The sequence below is a fragment of the Mytilus californianus genome, unplaced genomic scaffold, assembly GCF_021869535.1.
Source record: "Mytilus californianus isolate M0D057914Y unplaced genomic scaffold, xbMytCali1.0.p SCAF_19, whole genome shotgun sequence".
Classification (NCBI taxonomy): Eukaryota; Metazoa; Mollusca; class Bivalvia; order Mytilida; family Mytilidae; genus Mytilus; species Mytilus californianus.
Genome location: NW_026262667.1, coordinates 6,362,884 through 6,389,664, shown reverse-complemented (window position 1 = coordinate 6,389,664; position 26,781 = coordinate 6,362,884). Strand labels below are relative to the sequence as shown.

Genomic DNA, 26,781 nt, shown 5'->3' with positions numbered 1-26,781 from the left:
CAACTTCACCTCTTGGAACTCTTGGTTTAATAGCAAAAGGAAAGAATAGATTACTAAAAGTGTAGAGAGATCAAAATGTGAAATACACGGTGGACATTTTGATCTCTCTTTGTCTTTCTCTTGAAACAAAATTTGGTCAAAAACTTGGTGAAGAAGTTGCCTCACTACCTCAATAGAAGCAACACAACTGGAGGGCATGAAATTATCAATTAGCTTATCAACGGCAATTTAGGCCAAAACAAATATTTTTATTACCTGTGTACGTTATTTTATTTGGCAGCAAGGTTATGGTTGTCTTTCTGATATTGTTTTACATCTAACCTCCTTGTTTTATCAATTTTGTATTAACATTGTGTCATAGATCAAATTTATTCGTCCAGTGTATGTTCACTTGTTTTTGTTTTGATTGAGTAAAGCCATTTCAATTGATATTTTATAGTGTGTCTTTCTATGTTGTGTTGTTACACTATTGTTTCAGGTAGGGTGAAGGTAGGCGCCTATTAAAACGTTTAAACCCGCTGCATTTGTTTGCACCTGTCCTAAGTCAGGAACCTGATGTTCAGTGGTTGTCATTTGTTGATGTGGTTCATAAGTGTTTCTCGTTTCTCGTTTTTTATATGGATTAGACCGTTAGATTTCCTGTTTGAATGGTTTTGCACTAGTCATGTTGGGGCCCTTTATAGCTTGCTGTTCGGTGTGAGCCAAGGCTCCGTGTTAAAGGCCGTACTTTGACCTATAATGGTTTACTTTTACAAATTTTGACTTGGATGGAGAGTTGTCTCATTGGCACTCATACCACATCTTCTTATGTCTATATAGGCACTGGCTACAGTTACGTTGTAATGTAACAATAATAAAAAAAGTAATTGTTACATTGGACACTAATTGCCGGAGGTTGGGTTAGGACCCGATTAATTACAAACGTAACAAAAGTATTTGTGTCTACGGTTAATAATTGCTGGGACTAGTAATATGTATTAAAATACAACTTGAAAACTCTTATTCGTAAACACTGCAATTCTACAATATTGCATACATTTTTTTTGATTTTATTAATACTAATGGCAGCTTCTCACACATCCAGTATGTGCTTTTGGGAGCATGCTTTAGTCCGACGCATTTTTTTGTGAAACCACTATAGGCAGCCATCACAAACAAGTGTTGCAGCTGTAGTGTGCACGTATGTTTTGCAGACTAAACAGTTCCATTCTGCAATACCCCTTTTTGAAGTATATCAACTTCCAATGTCTGCCATGCTACAAGTGAAAAATATAAATGTGCATTTTTTCGTGTGGGGTTGTTTTATGTTGCCTTTCAATATCATTTCATTTCCGTCCATTACTGATGATATGTTTATCTCTGATTTCAATATCCAACTTAGCATGTCTGAACTTGATGGGGAAAAAAAAACCCACAATAAAACTTAAAAATATAAGCCGAGAAATATTTGTGAAGGCAATCAAAGTGATTTTGGCATTTGCCGAATGTTGTCAACAGTATTTATAGGTGGAGATGGACCTATTTTCATTTTCAGAGTCCAGATGTTTTGTGATTTCGTTCTTATTGGCGACGGTGCATGTTCTTTTGAACAGTTCATCATGATCAAGTATTAATTAATCAGTAATAGTGCCATTAAATTCATAAAAAAAATTTCACTCTTGTTTTTGATATTTTTTCAGCTTACCTCAATATCTACTGTCCAGTATTTTTGTAATTAAACAATTTACTTTCTTTCCTTTGATCGTCTTTTTAGAAACGTCAAGACTCTAACGTAACAATAACACAACGTACCCGTAGACACAAATATTATTGTTAACGTTAGTGTCCAATGTAACAATAATTTTTGTATTATTGTTACATTTCAACGTAACCGTAGCCAGTGCCAAACATATAATGATGCCACATATGCAATATTCAAAATAATACAAATAATATAGAACAATATAGTCCTTTCATCAGACGATTTTAATAAAAACAAACACACCACGAAGATGATCTTTACTTGAAAAAAATTAACAACCAATTTTCCAGTTTACCATCCCATGCTTAATTAAAGTATTCATGTTATGAGGTCGTTTTGACGATGAGCATATTTCGTGTTGCTTTTGATGACCTTCTGTCGTAGAACTAACATATTGGATGTGAAACACCGGCTAAAATTATAAAAAATCAAATGTATGAAAGACTAATGGTGCCTACTTAGATGAAAACATAATAAATGATACAAAATTTCCTAACTAATCAAGAAAATATGTGACAGTAGATTATTATGTGATTAGATTGGTGTATTGTTGACTTAAACCCCAAATCTTTTATTCGTACTTCCTAAAACAAACTTACGATGGCATCCTCTTTGGAAATTGAGTCTTGGTCATCTACCTTTACAGAAAGGAGAATGTGGCAATTGCAGTCCCAAAGCAAGTTTTTTTTTAGATATTACGAGAGTGTCAGTCTAAGTTCTTGAACACATTCTACATGGATGTAAATGAAAGCATTATAACGAATTTCATATAGACACCAACACTGCATCATGTGGTAAATAGTGAACACTGAAATCTTTAGTTTATGAATACAAATTGTATTGTTGTTGTCTTATCATAGGTTTGAAACCATTTCTACTCAACCTCAAATGGTGGATTGGAAGTCAATTTGATGACTGTAGACAGACATCACCTAATGATTATATTTTAAAAACCTGAATGTAGATCTTGTAAATTAATTTGGTTTAACAGTCAGAAACCGTTCAGTGTAAATGGGGGAGTATTTAATAAACAATTCTTACTGAATCAAATCAGCATTACAGGTCGGTGATAATATAAACTGTCATATTATATAGTTTATTTTCCGTAATTGGTATGATTTGTAAAGGTGTCTATCTCAACAAGGCAACTATAAAATTAATATAACTTATTTCGGTATACCTTTCTAGCATCAAAAAATGGTTTGTACCGGTCACACTCGTGATCATAATCCATACAGGATTCGTTAATGGCAAAGTCAAAGTCGCCAACCAGGTCATCAAGTTGGCTTACATCGTTCTTCAGTCCGATAGCTAAACCATAGCCGTGTGCCTCTGTAAAGTAATTTTCAAAGGTCTTAGTAGTAAAATATAGTGCATAACACAAGAAAAAAATTCTTGGACCGAAGATCTTTAGCACACATTTTGTGTGATCTCTTATTTTATCAAAGAATGTCAAGAAAAACACGATAAAGATATGAAACAGGTGTTACAAAGTAATGTGTCCCCTCATTTTCTGCCAAAAAATCATCATCGGTGTGTTCAGTTTTCTCCAACATTTGATAATTTTGTATACAGGTAAGTAATTTCGTGTTTGAGAAACGTGATTTTTTTTTTGGCAATAAGGATTAGTGAAATTTAGCTGTTATTATAGTTACAGTGAATCTAGTTCAAATATACTTTTGAATAATCTGCCGGATTGATAGTTGAAAAAAAGTCAAAATTGAAAAAAACATATTTATTTCACCAAAGAGCACTAATATACAAAACAGTGGTAAACAACGAACAAACTATTTTACAATCGTATGAAATTATTTACAATATTAGCCCTTATGGACAAAACACTATAAAATCCTGAAATTATGCGCAAGAAAATGTTTTAACTTGTGGACACATTAATAGTATACAAAAAATAATCTTTGAATTAAGCACAAAAAAGTTTAATTGATAAACAAGAGTGCACACGCTGAAATGTACTGCCTGTTTTATTTATCATGAATTAATTTGTGTTGAAAGACTGTAATATGACTGTAATATAACTGTAATATGAAGTTTTTACTACAAATATCACATAAACTTCATCACCATCAATGATCCATTTACATGAGGTCAAGGTCAGATGAACCCTGTCAGACAAGCATGTACACTTAATGTTGGCAAATGTTCGTTGGGCAGAATAACGGGTAGCCGTCTCAAAGTCAATAAAGAATATCCGCGTTGCTAGTTGGAGTTGATGTTGTTGACAAAGCAGCCATCAGCAAATTGAATGAGCCGTCGTGATTAAGTTTTTATATAACAAGACTAGATATTATATGTAAATGGTGCTCTTCAATTAAGAAATTAAATGCTTCTTTTTATAATTTTATTGGGGTGTAAAAGCGTTGACCGAAGCACATTTATTAAAAATGTGCTCACGTTCAACGCATTAACGCCATACAATATTATAAAAACAAGCATTCAGTTCTTAGAATTATATTTTTATGCTACAAACATGAAATTAAGAGTTATATCAAGCTATTCATAGATATTGTATTTCTTACGAAAATAAAATTTGATATGGGAGTTCCTCGCAATTGTTGTCCGCCAAAAATTACAGATTCTAATGAAACATAAATGTTATGTAATAATGGGGGTTTAAAAAATTCTCCAAGTAAAAACTGTAGCTAAAGATATTTACTAGAAGGAAAAATTTATACAACTTTGAAATTTGGCAGTCATATATTGAAAATAGTTTTTAAGAAATAAAATTTCTAGGATTAATTTTTATTAGGAACTTAACTTTGCACAAATATATTCAAAATTTACAAAATATTTGCATAAAAGTTATAAATTGTATGATATAACTTTCAGGAACCAGACGAGGCGCAACCAGCCATCCATTAAAAAAAGTTTATTCTTCTTTGGTTGGATAAAAAATTGATAATGGTTGTGAAATATCTATATTCAACTTCTTTTACAACTAAAATTCAAAGTAAGATATTACATACATTTAGCGGCTCAATGAGACCTTATGAAATAAGAAGAAAAGACCGGCTTAAGGTGCGGTTAATGTTAATCAAAAATTGTTAAATAAAAATCTTTTTCAGGCTGTCATATATGTTACACTTTCATAAATGTCCATCCCCCAAACGTGTCCGATTCGCCGAAACGTGTCCATCTCCCCCAAGCGTGTCCGCTCCAAGTTATAAGAACCAACTAAATTGTATTAATTGTTAATTTGTTCTCGTCCTTAATATACATGAAATATTTTTTTCTTGTTCACCGGGTATAACGTTCCTGTTCAAATTTCGATTTAATTTGTTTTTTTCGACTTAATTTGTTTTCAAACAACATATGTGATAACGAATAACTTTTCATATAGGTAGGCCCATTTGGACGTTTTCAAAATATGGACGTTTATTAAAAGGACACGTTTCGGTGTCTTACACAAGCTATACATGTCTATGCGTTATATGAAGACGTTTGGGGGGTTGGACACGTTTGAGGGGAAGGACACGTTTCTGAGTGTTTCATTTATATTTACATTTATATTATAATTGAAAGTTGAACAGTTTTAGAAGAAGATTTATACTAAATCACAAACAATTTTGAATTTTTCTTAATTCATTTATCATTCTATATTTAAGATTATTCATGGCTTTTGTTTAGAGAGATAGAATTTGATGGCAAAACTGCAAGATATGGAAAAGGACGAAAAAAAACTCTGTACAGAAATATCATTCGACCAATTGGACGTATGCCCGGTTTGGAAAAGGCTACATTCCAGTTCGATCTCCATATTGTTGACTTGAGCCTTAATGCAATAAGGTTTCCTCTTTTCCGTTTGCACTTGATACATAGAATATTTTTCCTTGCATTCACTATTATCCTCCTCTACAAAATGTGTTTTCTGTTGCTTCTGTTTAGATTTCGGATGTCCTGACTGCGTCTGTTGCTTATTCCTTGGTTTCACGTTAGCTGGGTGTTGCCTCCCTTTATTCCTGCACCTTTTTGCTAAGTGTCCCTTTTTTCACATATGTAGCACTTGGCGTCTTTCCATTTGCATTCATGTGGTCTATGGTTTCCACCACAACGGTAACATTCCTCTTGTCTGAATGTCATCTTATGCACGGTCTGACGTGATTCCGTAGTTTGCAAATCTTGTGCATTTTTCGCAGCTGTCTCCATCGCTGCGCTATTTCCATTGCTTTTGGAAATTTCAATTTTGGTTCAGCTAAAGGTCGCCTCTGTATTCGGTCGTCTTCTTTGCCACACACAAGTTTATCTCTTAATATGTTCTCTAATGTCATATTAAAATTACAATGTTCCGAAATATTCCTCAATTCGGCTACATACGAACTAGTCGTTTCGTTTTGATTTCTATCTCTAGTATTAAATTTATACCTCTGTACAGTTTCTGATGGCTTAGGATTTTGGTGATCTCTTACTAATTTTACCAGTTCATCAAATGTTTTTTCTCCTGGTTTCCCTGGTGCAAATAAATTTCTCATCAGTTTATAGGTTTTCTTCCCACAAGCGCTTAGTAATATTGCTCGTTTTTTCTCGGCATTGTCTATGTTATTTGTTGTAAAATAGAATTCTAATCTTTCTGTGTACTGAATCCAGTCTTCAGAATGTTCATCAAATTCTTCTATTCTGTCGTATTTGAAGGCATAACAACTGCTACTGGTGGATCATCAGCCATTGTAAATGTTTTAATTAATATAATAGTTTATCCTCGTCGACAAAATATGTGGTATCTTAACTATACACCCATAGAAAAACACAAAGTTCCTAAGCTATAATTTATTAATCCTAAACGGTCGAACTTCAAAATAATAATGAATCAATGCATGCAGCTTTAAGTGAACTTTCCCATGACCCTTATCTTACTATTGAAAACACGTGCAGACAAGACAACATTACTCAAATCTTACGGTTTCGGACTTTATCTAAATAACAATTTCGCACTTAAATACATTTCCACATGTTAGCATCAATGTATCTGTTTACAGATCATAAAGTGATAATGTTCAGTTATCACAACGGCCTAAAAGAAACCCTACACCAAGGACGCAACATATTGAGACAGTCCTTGAGAAACAGAAGACAAAATCCTATAGTACGAGACATAATCTGATAAAGAGCCAGAGCAGGGCTTCATTATTTGGTTGCCAGAGGAAGACGCACAAAGCAACACCAACAGTGATGCTGTACCTGTGGTAGGTTGGCAACAAGATAGCGTCAATTAAGCTGGTAACGATCGGACTACAGTTGGTGGTAGTCAAGAGAATGATTTTGGACATGACTCTTTCCCTCTAGCACAGTTGAACACTGGTGAACTAGCACTTGTGACTAATGCGACAACAGGCTAAGAAGCGACTGACTAGATTGATAAGAGGGGATACTTCTGACAAACAGAATGATCAGGATGGTAGTACGCTCTCAGACACATCAGGTGATACCGAGGCAAACACAAAGGAACCAGTGGCTCCAGATAACACACTGCAGTAACCAACAAGGCTCAGAGGACGAGGAATACTACATATATACACTACCATGAGAATAACCAACAACAGAGTTATAGTTACAACCAAGGTATTGGACAAACATCTTAGCTACATAAAGTAGAATGGTTAAAGAAACAACTGAAGGAAGGAAGGTTTAGAAGAATGGAGAGAGATATCACACGTACTATAATTGAAATTGTGAAAGAAACAGCATAGTGAATACCTGTTTTGAATGCTTTGACGTCATATCTTCATCAGAAGGAGGAAGAGTCGAATGGCGTGAAAGTCATTTTTCCAACACGTTAGAGAAGGTGATAGTCTTTTTATTTAGTGTATATTCAAATGGTAAAATAAAGATGCATAATTATGTAAATGTTAAATAAAACTTCAAAATATTATATTTTTTCTAAATTTTGATTACATTCAAACGTTTCCATACATTATTGACGTATTGTTAAATATTCATGATTATTTGGATTTCTGGTAATCTGATTTGTTGGTTTGAGGTTTTAGCGCTGATTTGTGACTTATTTTGTTTGAAACAGAAAGACTAATGGATTTGAAATAGATAGATGTTTATGTCCAGAAGCCATAGAAATTATTGAGAATTTATATTGAATAGATTGACAGACTTGACATTTTGACGTGAGTTTTTCTTAATTTCTTCTTTATTAATATGCCTAATATATTTTCATTGAGTGAATGATTTATTGAATGAATGATTATTTTTCTCTATTTTTTCAGAAATGTATTATTGCGACATATTTTGCAAATATATATATATACATCGTGTGTTGCATAAATAAAATGGAAGTCACTCGGTAGAACTATATGTAAATCAGTTTAGAAAGTACACACATTCCGATCGATATTATGAGGTGTATTCGATAACACTTTGTTATAAGTAAATTTTGAATACTACAGTGTATTAATTGAGTGCATCAGTCCGTACACGATAACAGTATTGATTGATTACAAATAGAAAAACATAAATAAAGTTGTATTAGAAAGAGAACGATAGTTCTGTACATATTTAAAGTATTGCCTGATTTATGTATGATTTCCTTACATGAAAACATCGCTTACATTGCATGTTTTATAACTATGTCTATGTTTCAATATGGTAACATTAAAATCATTAATTAAACCTTGTAATTTTGGATTACAGAATTTGTAAGCTGTTATATATTATAAGTTCACTGTGTGATATACCAGTATATAATATACTTTTGAAATGGTTTGTGTCATAGCAGTAACTACCTTTCTCCACAAGTTGGTGAGGATTAGTAATATGCTATTAGAATTATAATGTATTTTTCTAAAATAGGTTGAAAAAACTAAGTATTATGTAAAGCAAAATCTCATTTGCACTTATTATGTTCACAATTTAATCGTATTTTTGAAGAGCAATGTTTTGTATATTACCATTAAATGTGATGATAGTATGTTATAGTTTTTATATGTAATACCAAATTTATGATTTTATCATTGTTACTAGAGGATGTTTAACGTTACCCTGAACCCTAGCAAATCGGCTCGAGTTTTATATGAAGCCTGAAAGTCAGCTATTACATAGGTATACTTGAGACTTTCCTTCACTGTCCAGGTCTACCTCCAAACCGGGTTGAATGCTCTCAAACGTTTTATATTTCTATGGTTTCCAACTGTTGGTCTCTAGCGTACTTTATGAAGGTCAATCCAGAAACACGTCGTGTGTGCACGAATTAAGTATCATATGTTGTGTGAAGGTGGTTTACAAAGGTTAGATGTTGAAATAAAGATTATCCGTTTGAAACGCCTTCGTTCATATGAAATTGGATTTATTTGATCACTACCTCTTTATTATGATATCAGCAGTTGATATTTATCATTTAATTGTTCTTGGAGAAGACAATTAAGATTTTAAAATATTGAGCGGAAAATGATTAAGTGTAACATATGAATATTTCACTTGTATGTTGAAACATGATTGCAAAGTTTAGACGAGGATAAAAAGTGAGGAACGTCGGTAGTTGTCCTTCATATATAAATGTTTTACCTCTCGCTAAATATCTGTTATAGTCCAATTGATTATCTGATGTTAAATGGAGTCCTGCTTGATTCTGTGCCCATCCATCAACATTATCCGGATCTACACCATCACAATGGCGAGATTTTGCATGAGCAATCCGATCCCTCATTATACGTCTAACTCTACAAAACAACGTAGTGATATGATAAATTGTACTGTTTTAGTAATTTTGATTGATTAGTTGATAAGTGGATGGTTGACTATCAGCGCAAAGTATTTCATGCATATGAAAATGACATGTTAATGCAATATGAATGTACCCTGCTATGTACCAGCCTGTTACATATAACGGGCTAGTCTACCAGTTAATGGCCAGAGAAGATATATCTCCATAGCCGATCAGTTTCGGCGGAGAAGCAGCAAATAATAATTTTAAAGATTTTGTTTTGACTCACTTGAATAAAACAAGAAAATTTGTTTTTTCGTATGAATAACAACAAGATGCTCTACAGAGCCTGTGTCGCTCGCCTGGATATATGTGCATCTTCAACAATTGCCCGACATTATAAGACTAGCATATCATTCATGATCAACATATCTTATTTGTTGATCTCCCCCATTCCAAACTAAAAGACAAATTGAAAGAGTTGGTCCTGCTTTGATTCATCAAAAAGAATGGCCAACTTAGATACAAGCATCTTGTCTTAGGGAGGGATAAATCCTACTTTGTAAAAAATCTCTCTGATTCAAACAAAAAATTCTCTGAAACGGACATTATCAAGGCCTTACCTTGACCTATAATGGTTTACTTTTATAAATTGTAACTTGGATGGAGAGTTGTCTCATTGGCACTCATACCACATCTTCCTATATCTATTATCAAGATACTTGATTTCTTGATTGACAACATATTTGTTACGTTTGGAGGACGTGTTTTTCAACAAACAATCGGCAACCCCATGGGAACCAAATGTGCCCCCTTCTTGTCGACTTGTCCCTTAATTTATATGAGGCTGACTTCATACAAGAACTTCTTAGGAAGAAAGAAAAGAAGTTAGCAGTATCCTTTAACTTTACTTTCCGCTATATTGATGATGTTCTCCCACTAAATAATTCAAAATTTGGTGACTATGTTGAACACATCTATCCCATCGAACTTGAGATTAAGGATACAACAGATACAGTTAAGTCTGCCTCATATCTTGACTCACATCTAGAAATTGACAATGAGGGTCGGTTGAAAACAAAACTTTACGACAAAAGAGATGATTTCAGTTTTCTAATTGTGAACTTTCCATTTCTATGTAGCAACATTCCAGCAGCGCCTGCAAACGGAGTATATATCTCCCAGTTGATACGATATTACAGGGCTTGAATTTCCTATCATGATTTCATTGATAGAGGGTTGCTGCTCACAAGGAAGCTACTAGACCAAGAGTTCCAAGTGGAGAAGTTGAATCATCCCTTCGTAAATTTTACGGACGCCATCACAAAATAGTTGACCTTTATGGAATATCCGTTTCACAGATGATAGCGGATATGTTCAAAATGTCGTAACTACAATTCCGTCCCCTTTTCCCCAAATGTGACCTACCGAATTAGACTTATTAACGGGTTTGTACTAACATGAGCATCACGACGGGTGCCACATGTGTAGCAGGATCTGCTTACCCTTCCGGAGCACCTGAGATCATCAAGTTTGTGTAAGGGTTCGTGTTGCTCAGTCTTTAGTTTTCTATGTTGTGTTTTGTGTACTATTGTTTGTCTGTTGGTCTTTTTCTTTTTTAGCCATGGCGTTGTCAGTTTATTTTCGACTTATGAGTTTGATCATCTTATCATTTCAGATTTTCTCTTTTATCTATAGTTTTCAAGATATCAGTTCTATTTTGATCCATGGTTGCCATGTTGGTGGATTGGCTTGAATAAAAAAAACATGAACTTTATACTAGATGGCCTAGGGATCATTCAGGCCAAGTTTGGTTAAAATTGATTCCGTAGTTTCAGAGATCATCGAATAAGTTTACGACAGACACCAGACGACGACAGACGCCATTTGGACTAAACATTATGTATACATACTGACTATTTCTTATGTCAACCCATGTCTCGCCTTTCCAGTCCTTATTAGGAACCCCAAGTCCATCGGATGGAAACTTGCCGGCATCATTTCGCCAATCTTCTTTCGTTCCAGCAGAAAAGTAACATATTACCCTTTTCCCTTTCCTGAATTTGGAGGAAACATATTACAAAGAAAGCTTTGAGACAAAAATCATGTACGGTATAAATAAGTTAGCAAAAACTGTTAACGTCAAATTGTCTGAGATAATTGGAGCATCTATAACACAGTTTATGAATTGCATCTGAGAATGAATGTTTACAACAAATAGTGACAACGTTATTGACTGTTTAGAAGCCATAAAAAAATATAGTTAATCAACAGTGTTATCGACCAAGTAACAGTGAATCAATAATGCAAACAGGCAATAAAATTTAAAAATAAAGTGCGGTATCAAATTCATTATAACTGGAAATTGCATAGTGTTTGTATAATTTGCGGCAGATATGTTATGCTTTTTTAGCATTATTTTGCAGCGTCTTTTTAATTTCTAGGTAACTCATGCAAAGACAAGCAGAAACCCCACCGACCAAATTTTCCAATAGGCTTTTTTCAACAAAAATAAAGATTTTGCTCGCAACAATATGACAAACCTGTGGAGATCATCAATGATACTTGTAGGCACATCAAACAAATCGACGACAAACATGTCTCCATGAACACCAGTGTTGATGTGATGTTCATTTATCACATCGTTCCAGGCCATGTGCTGATGTGGGCGCCACCACGATGCATGTACAAATAAAAAGCACGAAATCAAAATTACCAAAGTTGGCAACATGTTCAACCAAGCATTTATTTATTCTCTGTTAGGTATCTTTGTTCAATGTTTAACTTCTTATCAGTCGCGACCTCTCTTTACTTATATACATATCTATAGAGATAATAAAGATCCGATGTCACAAACAGTAAGATCGCATGATGTATGACAATAATTGGACCTACACTTTACTACACTTTACAACGCTTAAACCTTTGAGATTTACTACTAGTATTAAAGGATGGTACAACCGAAGAACTATGTGAACGTGTATAACACAAAAAGAACGATATACACTCAAGTACAGTAGACTCTTTCAGAGATTAGAGAAAGATAGACTAGACAACTTCAAAAGATAACCTGCTAGTAAAAATGATTACTAGTTTTTAAGGCAAAGTACAGTCAGTGAGCGTTTGGTGTTGTATAGATGTTTTATAGCTCACAAGTCAGTTCTTTGGTACTTCTCTCCTTTGGTTTTAGCAATAAAAAAGGACGATGAAAATCTCCCATTTTTATACTGGATACCTCAACTTCACAAAAATCCTTATGAAGAACGATACATCTTTCTAATGTTCTGACCACCATTCTTTCTGTAGTAAAAGATGATTCTGAAATATCGTGATTAAAGCGAAGTGGGAGAAACCAAAAGGATATTCAAACTCATAAGTCGAAAACGAACTGTCATACCGTGGCAAAAAAAGACAAACAACAGCCTACAAAAAACAACATTGAATACTGCAATTGTCTCAATAGGTTAAATTATAGATCAGTCAACTTCACTCGTATCTGAAGATCTAAGATTGCGAAAACATGTCGTTCGTTAGGTGGGATTAAAGTCTGTCTATTACCTAATGCTGTATCTTAAAAATAAAAGTAAACAATTGCCTATAATTGCTTACATCCACTTCATTTGAACGTTGGTGGATAGTTGTCTCATTGGCAATCATACCACATCTCCGTATTTTTATATAGTAGCATACATATTCTGTTGGTTTTCCTTCGTTCTCCGAGGATTTCCTTTATTATTTGATTTATCATGTTTGTTACAAAGCCAGGTTTTCGGTCTTTGCAGTTGTTTTCGACAAATCTCACTGCTTCTTTTTGCACTTGTTCTATCAATGTGATCTTTTTTGCCTTGCATATGATGGGGTGACGGAAAAAACGCGAAGTACTAACATTGAACTATGATAACGTTGTAGCCATAACGCTGTATTGTATGACGTTATTGTATAGATTCCATTACTATATATCACGACGATTAAACGTATATTGCAATTATAACGTATTTATTGAGATTCCACAACATTTAATGGTGCCGTGAACAGGATATGGATTCAATGCTGAAGTCAGTTTGTGCTGGACACAAAGGAGCCGTAAGAAGTTACTGTTAACATTCTACGAGTTAAAGTCTAACACAAATACAGAAGTTGACGAAGTGAAAGTTCTCGATGATGCCGTCACGCAGAAACAGAAAACATTGATTGACTTAAATAGCAGACTTTTGGATCAAAAATCGGAAGAAAATCCGGAACAGGAAATCACCAACTCAGATGAGTATATGTATGAACTAGATTGCAAGCTTAGACAAATTCGCAAATTTACCAAGTCTTTAGAAAAAAGTAAAATAACGAAAACACCGAACTCCAAGGAAAATTCAAAACGGAAAGTCCCTTATCAAATGGCAAAATTAAACAAACACTAGAACGTCACATGATGTATGTAATGTTGATCCTTCAACAAGCAGACTTAACGTAAATGCATATAATTTCACGCCCGAGGTCAGAGTTGATATGAACACTTGTGCAACAGATTCTTTGAACAAGCAGTATTCAATTGACGCCCCTGCAGTACATACCCGATCGTCAGAGAATAGTATGTATCAAGTCCCGTTAGGGTCGAAATCGTCAAAAAGTAATTACTACAGGCTACCTAAGTTAGACTTGCCCTATTTTAATGGAGATATACTCAAGTAGCAAACATTTTTGGATTGTTTCGAGTCATTTATTCATCATAATAATACTTTAACGCCAATCCAAAAGACCAATAATCTAAAAGCCCAGCCTGCGGAAAGCGCCGCACAAACAGTAGAGGGATTCGCTTGGACCAATGCAAATTACGAAACCGCAGTCAACCTTCTTTGAGATCGTTACGGACAATCAAGTAAACTGATACATACTTGCATGAAAGCACTCATGAACCTACCCCCACCAACAAATGATGCATAGAGATTGAGGTTTTACGGAGACGAACTAGAATCCTATGTGCGAGGCTTCTAATCACTTGGTCAAACACCAGATATGTATGGATCGCTTTTGGTCCCAGTTGTTTTGGACAAATTACCAATTGAAATAAGGAAATCTATTGCGCGAGAACAAGGGAGACATAATTTGTTCTTAGAAAATTTACGCAAATCGATAACTATAGATATCGACTTACTCGAAGCAGGACAAGGGGTCACGGAATCAGACGGATTGCACACCATTGCATTTTTCATGGGTACGAAATCATATTCATACATCAAGGCCAAATTCTCAGAATCACGTAAGAAGCTTAATACACGTACATGTATTTTTGTTCAGGTGAGCACTTTCAGACAAAGTGCACTGAAGTAACAGACGTAAACAAGCGAAGTCAAATTGTCAAACAGAAACAGTTATGCTTCAACTGTTTAGGGTCACATTGAGTGACCGCATGTAATTTTATAAAACGATGCAAAACATGTAACGGAATGTATCATACCAGCATATGTAAAGGAAAAGAGGTCATTCCAGGTACGACACAGCAGCCTACAATGATTTACTAACAGTCAGCGATAACCGTAGTTGAAACAACAGACGAGACTAGTGTAATGCATTCTTCACAACAAGTCGCGACATTCTTCTTGAAACATCCATTGCACCAGTTAGTTATATCGACCAAGGAATAGAATCTAACATCTTGTTTGACGAGGGAGCACAACGTTCGTTCATAACTCAAAACTTAGCGGATAAATTGGAGATAAAACCGACAAGAAAAGTCAGCATTCATCTGACTGCGTTTGGAAATTTATCACAGAATGTTCAAAACTTAGACACTGCAACAATACAACATACCTACACAGGAGAAAAGATCCGTATCAACACGCTCATTGTTCCACAGATTGCCGTCCTGATTCAGAAAAAGATTTCGCATAATATAAGGAGCTTGCCACACTTTAGAAGATTTAAACTTGCACACTCTGTGCCAAGCTATAGAACGTTTCGAAATTGATTTACTAATAGGCGCCGACTACTACTGGGGAATTATCGAGGACCAAGTTATTAGAGGAAAAAGACCCACCGCTGTTCAGTCAAAGATCGGATATTTATTATCATGACCAATCAGTAGAAACATCAACCAGTCTTCATCATCTACAGTTCGTCATTTCATACCAGAACACAGCTATTGCCTACAAGAACGGAAAGTACACGGCAAAGTTACCATGGAAACATGACCATCTAGATCTACTTTCAAATATGGCCGTTGCTATAAGTAGGACAGAGAACATATCGCAATGCCTCGTTCAAAGCAGAACGCACGTAAATTCACTTGATGAAAAGCTCCAAGGACACAAATTAGAATCAAGGCCACCCGTTAGAGCAAACCAGCAACTGGTAGAGTCAAGTAGCCACATAGATACAGGCCAGGAATAAGTAACATGCAAAGACGATTACTGTTTCGTGTGTGCCAGAAGAAACATCCATGAATGGACTAAGAGATAAACTTTAATTGTGATCAGTTAAGGTTAAGTGACTAAAGTATTTCATTTGAGGTGGACATTATTTTTACATTTCTTTTATCTAAAGTGTGAACTTCATTTATTTAAGTTTTCATGATTACATATTTCAATTTTGTCTGCCCCCAGAATGTCGGAAAATACGCGAAGTACTAACATTTAACTATGGTAACGTTGTAGCCATAACGCTTTATTGTATGACGTTAATTTATAGATTTCATAGCTATATATCACGACGATTTTAAAAATGTATATTGCAATCATATCGTACTTATTGAGATTCCACATCAGGAGGTAATCGATACAGGTTTTTAATTGGAACCTAAATGTCTTTCCTCTTTCTTGAATAGGGGTACTGCATTAACATCTCTCTAATCTTGTGGGACTTCTCCGGTGTTGGGTGATGGTTGTACAGATTTTTGAGAATAGGAGCGAGTTGGTATGTCGCTAGTATGAGAGATAAAATTGAACCTGGTCCAGTAGCTTTTATGTACTTTGTGGACTCCTTTGGTGATTATTTTATCTTTGTTCTATTATATTCCTTTTGGTCGTATAACTCGACGTGGCTCGGTATTTGTGTAACCAGCTTTCGGGTTTTGGGCTTTGGGTGTTCCTGATGCTGGTGGGTCCAGAGGTGCAATTCGGACGCTTGAAGTTTAATCGTGGGTTTTTTTCCATTTTGTATACCTTTGCATTTATATTGTTTTACTTAAGTTGTACCCTATCGGGAAAGTGTAGTTGTCATTATGTTTAACTATACTGTGTGTACTATCAACTACAAAAACAGTCTTTGTCAGATTTATTTGTATGTTTGTTTAGTTTTGTTGTATGTATGTGATGTATGTTTTCACAGTTTTAGCTGCTGCATCCCAATTGTTGTTGTCACGTTAACCAATTATGTCTGTTTGGGTTTCTCATCCAATTTTGTCAAAATAACGGAACTTTTGACTATTCATACAAGTGGGATATTTAGCTAATTACAAAACCAGGTTTAACTTCGTACCAAGTCAGGAACATGACAGTTGTTTTCCATTCGTTCAGGTGGTTGATATAGTCATGCATTTAATTTTGTAAAACGTGTTGTGACGTCTACAATTTGTTTAAATCCATTGTCAGCTACAATCTCCAAGAAAGTTTAGTTGGTCCTGGAAGGATAGTGTCAACTTGTGATGGTTTGTTCTGACCAGTTAATATCTGGTATGTTGAAGTCGCCTCCAGTTAAGAAAATATCTTTCTGATGTTTCATTCGAATAGTATTAATTGTGGTCTTCTTTTGGTGCAGATAGCTGTCGACTGTTTTATCTGTGGTCGATAGAAGGTACCTACAAGCATTTTCTTTTTCTAGATTTATTGTTCCAGTTATTAATTCTGTTTTTTAGTTTTTGTGATGTTCCCTTGCTGTTATGAATTTTTGCAGCTACCATAACTCCTCCTCCATGAGGATCTTTCGTGCGATCTCTGCGTTCGGTATCAGATATAGATACAGATAATATCATAGTTTAGTTAATCAGGGATTATCTGGCTTAATTTGATGTTTGAATTTAACAATGGTTCTGTCCCTATGGTTACATCTAGTTCAGTTGAAACTTTCTTGGAAATTGATGTTTAATATTCTCAACTGTTTCTTTGGTACTGGCTTGGTTTTTGTTGGTTTTGGGATGGTGTCATGATTGGTCTCAGCACTGAATGATGAACGGTTAAATGATGGGGAATTTGTGCTTGGTCTTGATTGCTTCGGATATACTCTCAGCCAAATAACGGATTGGTTGAAATATTTAATAATTGAATGATTACTGTAATTACCATTTGGTATGAAGTATATTTTTGTCGAAGAATTGTTTGGTTTGGAACAAGATGAGCAAGATCAAGTGTGTTCACATTTCCCTTAATTGCTGAATTCTGGACATTCCAATAAATCAGGCTATAGATTCCAATTTGCATGATTTCTGGTAAATTGCGCATGGACATCTTGGTTGTCTATGACTTGGATTTGGTTTTGTGCCACTGTGTAGTAGTTAGACGAGTTGTTTAGTACTCCTGACCTTCGGGGACCACTTACTATGTAATAAGTGGTAGGGATGAGCCGCCGCTGGAATAGATCACTAATCAAGCTTTATAGTATATCATAAGATTGAGAAATTAAGATGAAATATAAAGAAAAGGTTGCTGATTGAATAAAAAATATCTGCAATTAATCAGATGTCGATATTTTTTCACAGATTCGATTAATACCTCAGTCGTAAATATATCAGATATTTATCAAATATAATTATCTCTTCTTGAAATGTCGTAATCATAATAGCAGGTGTATTTTTTGTCAAAAACTATGTAATAGGGTATATATATATTTTTATTAATCATTTCTAACTTAGGTCAATTGTAGTTATGTATTATAGATATAATGAATAAGCGTTGATTCTTAAAAAAGAAACCATGAGTCCGGATGGCAATAGCGATTCCCATGGGAACCAACTGTGCTCCTCTTCTTGCAGACTTGTTCCTTTATTAATGAGGCTGACTTCATACATGAACTTCTTAGGAAGAAAGGAAAGAAGTTAGCAATATCCTTTTACTTCACTTTCCGTTTATATAAATGATGTTCTCTCACTAAATGATTTGAAATTTGGTGACATGTTGAACGCATCTATCCCCTCGAACTTGAGATGAAGGATACAACAGCTACAGTTAAGTCTGACATCTAGAAATTGACAATGAGGGTCGGTTTAAAACAAAACTTTACGACAAAAGAGATGATTTCAGCTTCCCAATTGTGAACTTTCCATTTCTATGTAGCAACATTCCAGCAGCGCTTGCATACGGAGTGTATATCTCCCAGTTGAAAGGATATTCCAGGGCTTGTATTTCCTATCATGATTTCCTTGATAGAGGATTGCTGCTTGCAAGGAGGAAGCTTTTAAAACAAGAGTTCCAAGTGGTGAAGTTGAAATCCCTTCGTTAATTTTACGGAGCCATCACGAATTGGTTGACCTTTATGGAATATCTGTTTCACATATGATAGCGGATATGTTCCAATTGTCGTAATTACAATCCCGTCCCCTTTTACCCGAATGTGACCTACCGAATTAGACTTATCACCGGGTTTGTACTAACATGAGCAACACAACGGATGCCACATGTGGAGCAGGATCTGTTTACACTTCCGGAGCACCTGAAATCACCAAGTTTTTGGTTGGGTTCGTATTGCTCAGTGCTCAGTCTTAAGTTTTCTATGTTGTGTTTTGTGTACTGTTGTTTGTCTGTTTGTCTTTTTCTTTTTTAGCCATGGCGTTGTCAGTTTATTTTCGACTTATGAGTTTGAATGTCCCTTTGATCTTTTTCGCCTCTCGTCTAGTACTTCGAGAATGTCAAAGTTTTGTAAACACTTCATTTATAATTATGACCAATTCAAATTGGAGTCGAATGCATCTGCCACGTTCGGGGTTCAAACTCACAACATAATTGTTGGCAGGCTAGTGATACAGTAGATGAACTACTCGGCCAACGAGGCCCCTATGTCATTTATCACCAAGCATAATTACACCACAATGACTATTACCATAAGACATAGAAAGGAAATTGCCTTCCTCTATACATACCAAAGAGCATACACACTGAATTATGGACATGCACTACAATATTTGACATTAAAAGGCTCTTAGTAATTATATAGCATATTTTGAGACATGAACTAATTGTTGAGACCTAATGGAACAATATAAGCTTGAAGCTAATTATGCTCTAGCAATCAACATAGCGAAAGGATAAAATGTGCATTATTGACTTCAGAAGAGACTTTGCAATGTTCGAATAGTTACAAAATTTTATGATTTAAAGTCCTATCTTTTCCGCAAATTTGAATAAGCTTTGCAATAAGGCATCATTTATGAAAAATAAAATACTAAATTACTCAATAAAGTATGTGGAACCATCATTAGGATGAGGTCTGCATTGCCATTAGCATAATACTTATCAGGGGGTTTCAGGGTCCCGTGTCTCGAAACCTATGGGGTTCATGCGATGATTCTCTCAGTGTTTGTTAGTTTTCTTGATTTATATTCTCTTTATCGATTAATGAGACTTGAACATCAGTAAACTATAGTTGCCATCATTCATAACAACCAAAGAAAAATTTACAATTTTCAGTTGTTTTTTTCAAATTTTATATCCAAGTAACACCTCCCTCTACAAATAAGTATACAAGACAAATCTTGTCATGCAGTAAGCTAAGAGGTCCTGTACTTTCTTGAAGAAAATATGTTTGATATAAAAGACCAGTTCAATATTAAAACCATTTGCAGTTTCAGAATCTAATGCATTCTAGGTAAAATTTTCACAAGAGTACACCAAAACGTTGTGATTGGTTAAAAATGTCAAAAAACATGGAATTTCAACCAATGATGTAACGTTATTTTCATTTAGGGGTACAAACAATGAGGTAACCCATAGCCCTTTAGTTCTATAAAGGCGAATTGAAAAGTATAAAAAATTCAAGTTTAAAATATGGGACCTTTTCTACCAAATTACACTTAAAATAACTACTCCCTATTCCAGAAATTATTAAAAGACATACCAATGGAAAATTTAGTTAATCAATTAAAAGAATTTATTTCAAAGACTTTATATATTGTGGCAATATCCTCACTATGTAGTCCATGCTAAGGCAATGGCTGTCTCCTATGCATTTATTTTAATAAAATGAGTTCTAAAAAATGCAGTTCATGATTTGTTGCAGCCATTCTTTTAGGTCCCCTGCAATTTTACAATGCATTGCTTCTTTAATATATAAAGTCTTTGAAAGAGTACAAGTAACTAGATAAAACCAATTAACTCGAAGAATATCTTTAATATACCTCAATGAACAAAGTATTAGCTGTTAGTTTTAGTGGAAACTTTCAGTAAGTGATCTGAAAGTTTTTTCTATAACAAGTAGTATGCAAATGAGTATTTTTTTTCAGAATGATTTGATGCTGTATACCTGTTTCCTTTGTTAACTGTTATCATAATACTCCCATGCAAACTTTGTATTCAATTTTTGCATGCAGAAGTATATGTCCACTATAAAATGAATCCATTAAATCATGAATATAACATTTAGCACAGCAAAATTTTAATTTTAAGTAAAAAATAAGTCACTAACACTGAATATAAGACCATCCATGGTTACTACTACTAGTACTCTATTTGCACAAAAGCCACATACGTCTATATCTTTAAGTACGAGAGACAAATTGAATATTAGGTTTACAGTTGGCCACTGACGTTTCACTATAGCAAGTTGGTTGCACAAGCCTGTAAACTAGTACACTGTATCTCATATAAGCCTGTTAAAACAAACGTTAATTTCTTGTGTTTGTATTGTACCTTCCATTATATTGTTTAATAGAATAACATTGGATTGATTTGTTTATCCTTGTTTAAAGGGGCAAACTCCTCATTATGTCACCTTATGAAGCAGAGGGTATAGTTCATGCTAGCTTTTGCAGACTCCACAGTGAGCTGCAGATTTTTATCTGTATATTTTGGATAAAGTTACCTATACACCTAACCAGTATCTTTATTTTTTATTCTAAGACCAATTTTATTTTAACCATCTAGCAGCAATTTTAAACTCAAATTCAAAATATTTGAAAAAGATGTGTTTCCCCTCTTCCAGTTTAAAGCATTATTCTCAACTAAAGCCAATGAGTCTTTATTCTTACTCCTAATAGCTAAGCTCTTGCAGGAAATCTGGAAGTCCAAATACTGGTCTTTGGTTTACCTGGATACAATTAAATTCAAAACATCCTGATACCCAGTCTTTTTTGACAAGTTTGATAATACTTAATTGTTGTTAACATTTGTATATTACCAAAGGCATATTGAACATTTAACAGGGAACCAACCTAAAATGTCCTAATTTTGAGGTCAGTGTTGTACCAGATTACAACCGTAGTAATTCCATAACCACAGCAGTAGTCAAAGTTCAATTATTTTGTTGAAGGAGAAGGCTTAAATAATGTATGAAGAGTGGTTGTTTTGGCTAATTGATGGCCACTGTCACCCACATATCATATTCAATTCCATTTCCAGTACCCTATTTAAAACCAAATCCATAAAATCAGGTGTAAAAAAGTCAAATGAACCTTAATGTTTGCATTGACCTTTGTTACCATCCAATAAAATGAACCTTAATGTTTGCATTAACCTTTGTTACCATCCAATATATCACTGAATAAAGATGATGATGATGGATGGCTGCTTAACATCCAGCGGCAAATTAATATGCATATTCAGGACGAGAACATGTTAATGTAATATGAAATTTAGCCCTGCTTTGTACTAGACTGACACGCTGAGCTGGATTTTTAACGTGCTAGTTCACAAGGTAACAGTCCGCAGGAAGATATGTCACCTTACCTGGACACATTATTCTGACTCCAGGCTAACCAGTCTTTGCTCTTACTCCTTAATGCCGCGTGCTTAGTGTAGAAGCAGCAAATACCAATTTTAAAGTCTTTGTTTTAACCCGGCCGGGGTTCTAACACACGACATCCCGCACTCAAAGGAACACACTACCACGAGACCACCAAGGCGGTCCACTGAAATAAAGAGCTGCGCCATGAGCGCATGATATGCCTGTCACTTTTTCAATGAATAAAGTTCCATAACTCCTCAATGTCATATCTGAAATTAATAAAAAAAACTAAAGGGAGCTTGTTTTAATTGATATAAACCAGTCATAAAAGTTTCAAGAAAACTGCTTAAAGCATTTTTTTTATAAATAAAAACCAATAACTCCGAAACATAAAATCGAAAATTTATAAAAATCGAAAGGGAACTTACGTCAATAGATATAAACAATTACTAAAGTTTGATAAAAATTGATTAAAGTGTTTTTGAGTTATTGTCTGAAAAACTGGAAACTCCCCCCTTTTTTAATAAATAAAATCCAATTTCTCGGAAACGTAAAATCCAAAATTTATAAAAATCGAAAGGGAGCTTACGTCAATAAATATAAACAATTCACCAAAGTTTCAAGAAAATTGGTTATAGCATTTTTGAGTTATTGTCTGACATGTTGACGACGGATGGACAGACAGACGGAGGGACAGATGGACGGACGAACAACAGTATACCATAATACGTCTTGTAAACGGGCATATAAAAATATTATCATTCAAATAACTATGAAATAAAAACAACATAACACGAAAATACATTTATACATATACATCGCAAATCAAATATCGTTTAATTTTTAATATTCAAAAATGCAAAATCTTTAAAATATAATAAACATAAAAATGCTGATTATTAATTGATTTTTAACTTTTTTAATATCCTTCTCCCTTCTTCTCTGAGGTATTGATTTTTCATTAATATGTTTATAATATAAGCACATGTATGTTATGTTGAAATAATTCATTTATTTTGCTTAACAAATAACAAATATATAGTAATCATTGTACCAATAATGTAAAACAACTTTTAAAAAATACCTTTTTTTATGATAATTTCACCAGAAAATTAAATTGTGAGTTTCAGAAGTAGAAAAATAACATGCTTTATAACAGTATCTAGACATTTTTTGTCAATTCATCAAATACAAATAAGGCATCAAAAGTGCACATAAAAAACACTGACTTTGTGTAAATTAATTTTTCAATGTTTTTGGTACTAATTTTCTTGGATTTTGTTGTTACAAGTGAACTAGGGATGTTAGTGTTTAAGTAAACCTAAATTTACTTTACGTTTGAAATCAAGCATGTACAAAAATTCAGTTTTACTTTGATCCACAACAATTTAAACTCACAAATATTAATAAATCCTCAGTACATATACCTTTATCATGATTCCAATAAGAAACTTTTTTTTTTAAAACAAGCGACATTATATGAAATATTTACACATTATAATTATCATGATCTCCTTTATCAACAATAATAATAATAAAAACTATCACAGCTAACAAATCATTTATTGTTAAAAAATTATCTCTTTCCATAGAGAGAACTGAATATAAATAAAACAATTACTTCCTATTTTAGCTCAGTTTTCTGTAAATAAACAGCTGCATCAAGAGCCATGACATGTATAATTGAAATTGTCACATATTTCATAATTGGATGTCACTTACCAGTGGAATAACACATCTGAATATCTTCAAAATCAAAAGAGGTCATGTCACCATGCAACGAAAAAGTACATGTTAATATCAAAAACACACATTTCAAAGAAAACTAAGTTAACATGAAAAGTGCTGATAATCCTTGAGTGTAATTACTAAAATCTGAATGCTTTCACAATGGAAAATAAGATTGTCTTTATAATGGAATCAATCATTGTGTGAAAAATTCATACCAATTACTTATAGCAAACTTGGATCATCTCTAGACCTGCTAGGACAACCAGACAATGGAATATCATTATAGGTCTGTCATTGATGGGTGTATAAAAACATAAGTAAACTATAAATGTATAGGTAATTCCTTATCTAATTATATGTCTGTCACTGACGGGTGTATAAAAACATAAGTAAACTATAAATGTATAGGTAATTCCTTATCTAATTATAGGTCTGTCATTGATGGGTGTATAAAAACATAAGTAAACTATAAATGTATAGGTAATTCCTTATCTAATTATAGGTCTGTCACTGACGGATGTATAAAAACATAAGTAAACTATAAATGTATAGGTAATTCCTTATCTAATTATAGGTCTGTCATTGATGGATGTATAAAAACATAAGTAAACTATAAATGTATAGGTAATTCCTTATCTAATTATAGGTCTGTCACTGACGGATGTATAAAAACATAAGTAAACTATAAATGTATAGGTAATTCCTTATCTAATTATAGGTCTGTCACTGACGGATGTATAAAAACATAAGTAAACTATAAATGTATAGGTAATTCCTTATCTAATTATAGGTCTGTCACTGACGGATGTATAAAAACATAAGTAAACTATAAATGTATAGGTAATTCCTTATCTAATTATAGGTCTGTCACTGACGGATGTATAAAAACATAAGTAAACTATAAATGTATAGGTAATTCCTTATCTAATTATAGGTCTGTCATTGATGGATGTATAAAAACATAAGTAAACTATAAATGTATAGGTAATTCCTTATCTAATTATAGGTCTGTCACTGATGGGTGTATAAAAACATAAGTAAACTATAAATGTATAGGTAATTCCTTATCTAATTTAAGATTTCACCAGGTCTTTCCTTGACACAAGCAAAAATAAGAGTGCCTATAGTAGAGTAGGAACTGCTTTTCCTTCTGGAGTACAAGAATTCACATTCCCCCAGTTTTGAGCGGATTCATGTTATTAATCTTTAGTTTTCTGTGTGATGTAGAATGTTGTTTGCCTTTTTTTCTTAAGAGGATGGTGTTATCTGTCCTTAAACTTTTAATATTTACCTGCCCTTCTACATCTTCCTCACTTTTTATGAGAAAACTTTTACAAAATCACATTATTAGGAAATAACTAACAAGACAAATAGAAGCTTCATTGCTTCATCCAAAACCTATAACTGGTCTATAAATATCAACATAGAAGCTTAATTAAACTCTGAATAGTAATGACAATGTTATCAATCTGAATAAGATAAAAAAAAATATAGACTTGGCACACTGCTTATCATTAAAATACACTTTTTAATGTATTTTTTGTAATATATACTTGTTCATTAAATATACAATCTCAATGATAAAAGAACTGTTTTGAAGCAAACAAAATGAGGTGGACAGTTGTCTTCTTAATGCCACTTTACCATTGAGGTAATACCAGTGTCTTCCGTATACTATATAGATAATATAATTGAATAACCTTCTCTTCACTGACTAGAAGACTGGTAGAAGTCACAACACACTATATCAATCTGATGTAAAAGCTTGGATTCCTGTGATAGCTCTTCCCAATATCAATGCATGTATGTCATGAGTACCTAACAAAACAATAAAAAAAAACTGAAATTGAGTTTTCAACTTCTTTCAAATATCTCATATAGAAATGAATTTTCTAATGTCTGTTGAAAGCCAGTATACTTATATACATCACTACTGCTCTGAACTTTAAAACAATATGGAAAAAAACACTGGCAAAACAATTTCTTAACTAAAAAAAAATTAAGCTATAAAACAGCTTTATTCACAGAAAATTTTAGTAATTGAAACTACATTTAACAGTTTATGCTCTAGTTATAATTTTATGTTGAACAATTTGTTTTTGTTTTTTCATTAATAGATTTTTGTCAGTTGTATACTATACTAACCTTCGTATGTATTGACAGCTTCAAGGTTCATCACATGTCTAATCACATGATATTCATCTGAGATTCCATTTCCACCAAGCATGTCTCTTGCCAAACGAGCTATGTCTAAAGATTTACCACATGAATTTCTCTTTATCATAGAAATCATTTCTGGTGTAGCCCTGGAAAAAGGTTAGATATGTCTTAATACTTAAACAATTAGTTTTATTAAGAAAGCACAGACATGAAGAAAATGTCCAGGATGGAAAATTCAACTACTGTTAACCAACTTATTTTCGCAAATACTTTATTTCGCGTTTAGCACTTCGTAGCCGACTTCACGGCGATTTATTTTCGCGATTTTTAAATTATTTTGATGTATTTATATAAAGGAAGATAAAAGTTTAACAAATTCGTGAAGATTTATATTTGCGTTATTTTTCAACACGCAAAAGTCGCGAAAAATAAGTTGGTTTACAGTATCTGTTACACGTATGTAGTATGTAGTTTATGTATGCAGCCACACTGCTTGATATTTATTTAAGTGTGAGCATAAACAGCCACAGGGAAGGACACTTTTATGATGCCATCTTACATGCTAAATCAGGCAATCTTTCTTTTCATTTATACCTTTCACAATTTTGCTGCCATAAAAGAATACATT

The 26,781-nt window shown here is 33.7% G+C and overlaps 2 protein-coding genes across 2 annotated transcripts in view; both read right to left on the bottom strand.

Moving 5' to 3' along the window:
* Positions 1-1,983: 1,983 nt before the first annotated feature.
* On the bottom strand, positions 1,984-11,710 carry LOC127726959 (uncharacterized). Its single transcript, XM_052234335.1, has 4 exons — positions 11,318-11,710; positions 9,266-9,420; positions 2,922-3,073; positions 1,984-2,153 (listed from the first exon to the last, which is right to left on the bottom strand). The coding sequence occupies exons 2-4, from the start codon at positions 9,405-9,407 to the stop codon at positions 2,013-2,015; spliced, it is 435 nt and encodes a 144-aa protein (XP_052090295.1). The 5' UTR covers positions 9,408-9,420; positions 11,318-11,710; the 3' UTR covers positions 1,984-2,012.
* An 11,341-nt stretch (positions 11,711-23,051) lies between these two features.
* Positions 23,052-26,781, bottom strand: part of LOC127727165 (glutaryl-CoA dehydrogenase, mitochondrial-like) — an 18,204-nt gene continuing 14,474 nt past the window's right edge. Inside the window, exons 11-12 of the mRNA XM_052234613.1 lie at positions 26,139-26,299; positions 23,052-25,811 (exon numbers count right to left, since the gene is read on the bottom strand). Coding sequence (XP_052090573.1) covers positions 25,741-25,811; positions 26,139-26,299 — 232 coding nt within the window. The 3' untranslated portion in view covers positions 23,052-25,740. The remainder of the gene's footprint in view (positions 25,812-26,138; positions 26,300-26,781) is intronic.